Source organism: Crocodylus porosus, unplaced genomic scaffold (genome assembly GCF_001723895.1).
Source record: "Crocodylus porosus isolate Cpor-Errol unplaced genomic scaffold, CroPor_comp1, whole genome shotgun sequence".
Classification (NCBI taxonomy): Eukaryota; Metazoa; Chordata; order Crocodylia; family Crocodylidae; genus Crocodylus; species Crocodylus porosus.
In genome coordinates, this window is record NW_017728886.1 from 270,517,704 (window position 1) to 270,524,663 (window position 6,960).

Here is a 6,960-nt window from a genome sequence, read left to right on the forward strand (position 1 = left end):
AGGGGGCTGGACTCGATGATCTCCCGAGGTCCCTTCCAGCCCTAATGTCTATGAAATCTATGAAATACATTGTGTGTGTGACTGTGGAGGACATCCCTTCTCCCTCTCTGTCCCTCAGCTCCTGCCAGCACTGCGGGCTGCCCCCACCCGCATGCATCCCTGGAGACTGTGAGGTAACCATGTGTCATCTGCAAGGGGCTGACATGCTGTGGTGACCAACTGTCCAGTTATACAGACGCATGCACCTCAAGACTGGCAAGGCATGCATCTGTATAACCGGACAGTTATACAGACGTGTGGCCTGCCCATCATTTCCAACACTTGGGAGCTGACTGACTCCTTGTTGGCAGGCAAGCAGTGGGTGGTGGTATGGAGGGCGACTGGCCAGCACATCAGTCTGGCTGTCAGGTACTCACAGCAGAATGGGCTAGGCAAGACCCCCCAGATGCTGTGGCCTGTGAAGGGCAGTTGTTAGCACAGCTCATCCTGCTGGAACCTCCTCTGGCCTCCTGGGCAGGATGATGCGCCATGAGGCTGCATCCATGGAAAAAGAAACGCCCCCTGAGGACGTATCAGATAGAACATTTCCCACAGAGGAGGCAGAGTGACATGCCACTGTGCATGGTGGGTGAGACCTCAGGGGAATACAGTCACCCACTTCCAGAAGAGATGATTCAAAGTGGAGTGTGTGCAGAGAAGGGCCAGCCCATGACCTTGTGCCTTGCAAGCAGCATCTAAACCACCTACCTTGTGTCCTGGCAAGTGAAGGCTGAAAAGGTCTAACCTGGGTCGGGGCTGGAGTCGAATCCACAACAGGAAGGAGAAGGGCCATCTCAGCCAAGGGCCAATGGTGGCACAGGACAAATGAGTGTAAGGTGCCACCAGCAAGCTCAAGATGGAAAGGTGCAGTAGGTTTCCAGCCCCCCAGAGCTGTGAAGGCAGCACCTTGTGCCCTTTGGATATGGAGTCATAGGAGTTTATGAGCCAAGCTATAGGATGCAAGAACTGGCACTACACCTGGTGACCCAGGGGCCCTTCTCATCCTGCATTCCCTTCTGCAACCAGGGACTTCTGGAGCCCCACATAAAAGGCTGAAAAAGCAGGGAGTGCTTGCTTTGGGGAAGGCTTCCTAGATAGCCCAACCTCACAACATCATCTAGGCCTCTGGTCAGCCTAGCACATGGACACATCACTGTGCTGCAAACCAGGAGGGGTTGCACACATGTATGAAGCTGCCATTTGGCATCAAGAGCCCTGTGGGATGCTCCTATCCCCATCCCAGCCCTGACACTCACCTCAATGGCAGCCGCGGCTTTGGGGTCAAAGCCGTCACATACCAGGACGAGGAGTGTGTCGCCCACGCTGCGTAGGATCTGCACAGCCTCTGTGTGCGTCATGCCCAGCAGGCTCTGGTGGTTCACCTCCAGGATCCGCATCCCCACCTTCAGCCGGCCATCCCGGGCAGCCGCCCCAGAGGAGCTCACCTGCAAGGGGGCAGAGGCTGCCTCAGAGGGGCTGGTGCCCAAGGGCAGTGTGGACAAGGTGTGGGGGAGGAGAGGGTGGTGCCCCATGTCAGGGGAGCACTTGTGTGTTTGTGGCAGGGAAGAAAGAAGAAGGGGGCAGCCCAGGAGATCTGCTGTGGGGAGAAGGCAGACACACGGCTGAGACTGGTTGGGGAGGAGGAAAAAACCCACCGTGTGCCTGTGTGATGTGGTGGGAAGGGGTCTCAGGGGTATGGATGCTGCCTTCAGGGGATGGGGAGTGCTAGTGCCCTGTTCTGGGAGGCAGGGAAGCCCTTTGGTCATCTTCAGGGGCAGGAACATGCAGGCACATGTGTAGCCTGATGAGGGGCTTTGGCTGCACACAGGCCTTTCAGCCCTGCACCCCCATGGACCCACCTTCTCTCCACAAACATTACATGTGCACACGTCTCTCCTTCCCTCTCCCCAGCACAGCAAGTGCGCCCGCCTGTGCTTTCCTTGTGGCTGCAAGTTGTCATGGGGTGAAGTAACCCACATGCAATGTGCAGTCAGGGGGGGACTGGACACTGTGTGCACAAGTGTCCATGCACCTGCGGGAGGAGCGTGATGGTTCACTTTGGCAGGGGATTTGTCATGAGGATGGAGAGCATGCATGAGACCGCTGGGTGTGGGAGACCAGGGGCAGCAGGACTCTTACAGAGGGAGGTGTTGTACATGTGGGCTGGTGGCCCCTGGAAGGGGAGGAGGCTTCCCTGCCATTGGCTGCTGGGGTGAAGGCCTTGAGCGTACATGCGTGCCTGACTCTTTGGTGGGTACAGAAAGGACGGCGAGCATCTGAGAGTTCCTGTTGTGGGGCAGGCAGGACAGGGAGCGAGCACGCAGGGAGAGGGCATGGCGGGGGGGAAGAGCCTGGCTGTCCCCTGCTAGGAAGAGGAAGGAAACTGCCCTTGATTTGCTGAGTGGATTGGAAAGCAGAGCATAGACACATGAGATGTGCTGCTGGGGAGGGCTCCTGTGACTTGCTGGAGGAGGAAGGCCAAGGGCACATGTGTGTGTCTCCTTGCCTGCCAAGGGTGCACAGGTGGCTGCTCATGGGGGAAGCAGGCATGTGACAATGGCCTGGCAGGGGTGGGGAGGTGCAGAGTGCATTGCAGGGGGAAGGAAAGGAGCATGTGCATACTGGAAGAACACGGGCAGGGACGCGTGCAAGAGGCATAGGCGAGGGCATGTTCCTATGCCCCTACCACGTGCTAGCTCTCCAGGGTGGGGACAGGCATGCACATGCATGTTTCCTGGGGGGAAGGCAGATAGAGGGTGGACAATTCAGCACCTTGGAAATGAAGATGCCCTCGTCAGTTGGATCGAAGGGGTTCCCGGCATGACCTTTTGCTCCCCCCCGTATGCTGATGCCCAGCTTCTCCCCAGGTGCCTTCTCAATGCAGATTTCCTGTGGACACAAACGGTGTCTGCTTCCAAGTCGGTTTAGACCTGCGATTCTCAGCTGGACAGCTATGACCCACCCTGGGGTGCCTTGATACCCTTTCAGGGGTCCCGCGGGGTGCTGTGCAATGCCAGCAGTGCTAGGTGTGCAAATATGATTCACAAGACAAACCCAGAGATTTCAAACAGGAAGCCATGGGATTAAAGATCACCTGAACTGCTGTGGTCTTTCTGAGTTCTTTTCAACAGAAAAGTTGTGCTATTATTTTTCTCTAGTCAAAAACTGAGTGAAAACTAAAAGCTGACATTTTCTTAGGGCTACCCTGAGTCTAATGAGGGGCTCCCTGAGGCTAACGGCTGGGAACCACTGGTCTGGATTGAGCTGGGGCTGCTGCTACCAGACTCCCGCAGGGGCAGGGCAGCCATCCAGGGACAGCATGCCTGGAAGGGATCCGGTCTGCAACTTTCCCCTGCTTTGGCTTAATCAGCTGCATTTGCTTTGGCTTTGCCCTTTTCTCCCTTTCCTGTATTTCTGTTCTGAGCAACAGGTCTAACTCACGCAAACCTGCCCAGCCCTCAGGCACAAGGATGAACCCCTGACGGCCTCCACTGGGATTCCCTTCTTTTCTGAGGCTACCTCTGCAGTAAGAGGAAGAAGGGGAAAATTCAGGCTGCACCTCCAAGCCTGAGTTCCAGCTGAACTCAGAGGGAGGAGAAACCATCTGCCTGTGGAGTCAGGAGGCAGGAGTCGCAGGAGTCTCTATTGGAAATCCCCTCCCTCAGCAAAAAAGGGGCAGGAGCTGTGTAAGCTGCTGGGAGTTTTAATGCTAGTAAATGACCTGAATACAGGGGGGAGGGGGGAATCCTCCTACTCTGGTTTCCCCATCCCCAGCTGGTACAAGCCCTCTTGGCATAGCCCACAGTGGTATCCATGACCTCTCCTCTGTGTTGCCCCCTGCCCTCCCCACTCGGTACCTACCTGCATGCCAGGGGGCGGAGGGTCTCGCCTCACTAGCATGGTCAGCTCCTGGCTGTTGGAGAGCAGAGCATTCACGGCCTCCTGGTGAGTTGCGTGCCGCAGGTCAATGCCATTCACCTCCAGGATCCTGTCCCCAACACGCAGCCCACTGCGAGACGCTAGCCCCTGAGGAATGACCTGCAGAGAGCCACAGCGGTTACAGTGGGAAAAGGCCTCGGAGGAGAGCAGACATTTGCCTCCTGGCAGAGAAACTGATGTAGTGAAACCCACTCCATAGAGCCTGGCCCAACCAGTGGGCAGCACTTCCTTAGTGAACCCCATGGACTCCCCCAACTGCATCCTCAGCTGGCACCCAACACTGCCAGATGCCTCCATGACCCCCAGGGAGGCTCCACCTGCTGCACCCATGACTGCTGGTGCAAGGGCCTGCACTGTGTCTGACGAAGCTGCTTAAGGGAACTCCCTGGGTATCCAGGCACTGGAACCAGAAATCCTCCCTGATACGTGATGATACCTGACAGAGTAATGCACAGGACTGGAGTGCTGCCACTTCTATTTAGGAAGAACAGAGGGAATAAGAGGTTGGCGGATGGGGGGCATGTTCCAGCAGTGATGACAGCAATTGCTTAAATTTCCCGGCAAGTGGGAAGGGCAGGGTTTTGAACCACATGGATCTGTGTGGTGGGACTGTCCAGGAGAGGCACCTGCTACCAACCACCGATCACCCAGGGGAAAGAACGAGTGATTCCTGCCTATAGTGCATGGGAAGGACCCCTGCACGGTTCTGGGGGTATGTCTGAGAATTCTCCTGCAACAGGCAGAGGAACACCCGTGGAGTTTCCTGAATGGCAGTCTTAACTCTTCCAACACAGAAGACACTGTGTCTAACATGAGGTAACTCCATCTGGGACACACTGTGACCCGTAAAGGTGCATTAATGCCAGACAAGAAGCTGGCTGGCTGCAACCAAGAAAGAAGATGATTCTGCCTAAAATCCCATGTGGTGCAATGGCAAAGTGAAGACAATAATTAGAAACTAAAAAAGGAATTATAACAAACGAATAAGGATGAAACAGAGAGCAATCAATATGCACTGGAACTTCTAAAGAGTAGACAGTTGATAAGGGAAGCTAAAGACATGGGGAAAGACACAGAGCTGGCACAGGTTAGAACAGGGAGAAGGAATTTTTATATGTTTGAAACAAAATACCTCCGCTTAGCTTCTTAACTGTTTCCTGAAAAACCAAGCATTAAGCAAAATGAACGTTAAGTGAAACCAAAAGTATTTGATGACCCAAGATGGCAACTGCAATTGTTTTTAATGACTCAAGATGGTGACCGTGGGCGTTATAAGTACGAAACTTGCTGAGCGCTAAGTGAAATCAAGTATCAATTTAAAATGAGCATTATAAGCAAAATAGCGCTAAGCGAAATAGCATTAAGCGGGGGTTGCCTGTAGATCCTAGCCATGGTACATGTCCATCACCAGATGGAGATGATAACATTGCTAAGAATAGCACAGAAAAAGGCAGAAGGGTTCTGTAATTATCTCTACTTGGCTATTGGAAAAAAGCAGGATGGTGCATCTTGTGAGGATGACAACATACTTTCCAGTCCATTAATAACTGACGATGATATCAGACAGCATGCATAACAGATGAACATTTTAAAACCAGGAGGCCTGGGTAGCTTTAAGTAGGCTCTAGAGACCTCTGGCAGCCTGATGGCCATTTTTAATAAACTTTAGAATATCGGAGGACTTCCGGGAGCCTGGACGAGTGCACATGTTGTATCATCATTAAAGAAGGGCAAGTGGGACAACCCGGGTAACTGAATGCCTGCTGGCGCGGCACCAGTCCTGGGTTAGATAATGGGCAAGCTGATATGGGGTCCTATTAATACAGAACGAAAGGTCAGGAGCATAACTGATGCCAGCCAACATGGCTTGAGGGACTAGGGGGCTGGAAGAGTTTGACTGATGAAGGTAAAAGCAGAGACGCAATGGACTTTGGCTTGACATAATTCCCACAATATTATGATGAAACAGTGGCTGCACGTTGTTAATGTAGCACATGTTAAATTAATGGAGACTTGGTTAAGTGACAGCTCTTCAACTGGTTCACGTGGATACCATCATCAGTAGGGGGTGTTTTGAATGGGGTTTTGTAGGGGGTCAATATTAGACCTGACATTATTCAGTACTAAATACACGGTCTCTGCTGACAGTCTGCAGACACACAAAGATTGGCAGAGTGGTAAATGCTGGTTAGCACACAGCAGATACATCAAGCAAGCTGGACTGATCTGTGGCCTGGGCATATTCAGCAAATGTGTTTTTATTCAGCGCTACACACTGAGGAACAAGTAAGGCCAACCAGACCAGGCTCAGCAGGGACTCCAAAGAGGGATCACGACTGCCAAGTGACAAAATGTGCTAGCTATTTCTACAAACCTTGGGTACCAGCAGGGAGGAGGTATCAGCTCTCTATGCAAGCACTGATGAGACCGACACTGGAACACTGCTTCCCATTATGCATTTTAAAAAGTTTAGAAAAATTGGGGATAATGCAGAAAAAGCCAAGAAGAAAAAAAAAGACTTGTGGACTGGAGACCACGTCTCATAGGGAGAGAAGTAAAGAGCCAAGTGTGTTTAGCTTAACAAAAAGACTGAAGAGAACTTGATTATGGTGCAGAAGAATGATAAGGTTCTCTGCGGAACTTCAGAATCTCTCTATCAGAAAAAGACAGACAAGAACCAATGGCTGGAAAAAGTTCAGACTGACAACAAGTGAAACACTTCATTGGGGGCAGGGGTGACTAACCACTGGAACTTCCTACCAAGGGAAGAAGTGGATTCTCTGTTTCTTGAGGCCCTTCTACAAGATAGGCTTTACTTCCCTGCAAGTTGCTGGGCTCATTACAGGGTGAGTCAGTGACATTTAATGGTCTGTGATGTAAACAGGGTCAAGCTGGATAATCTGATGGCTCTTTCTGGCCTTAAATACTATAAATACACAGCAGCCCCCCTGCCTCTCCAGGGATCTAGCAGACCTCCTGAGG

The 6,960-nt window shown here is 52.4% G+C and overlaps 1 protein-coding gene across 9 annotated transcripts in view; it reads right to left on the reverse strand.

Moving 5' to 3' along the window:
- The window catches only part of SCRIB (scribbled planar cell polarity protein), a 125,657-nt gene that overhangs the window by 44,204 nt on the left and 74,493 nt on the right, over positions 1-6,960 (reverse strand). For all 9 annotated transcript variants that reach the window (XM_019553820.1, XM_019553811.1, XM_019553865.1 and 6 more), the window contains 3 exons: positions 3,901-4,077; positions 2,812-2,928; positions 1,296-1,484 (listed from right to left, as the gene is read on the reverse strand). In XM_019553820.1, the coding sequence (XP_019409365.1) occupies positions 1,296-1,484; positions 2,812-2,928; positions 3,901-4,077 (483 nt within the window). The remainder of the gene's footprint in view (positions 1-1,295; positions 1,485-2,811; positions 2,929-3,900; positions 4,078-6,960) is intronic.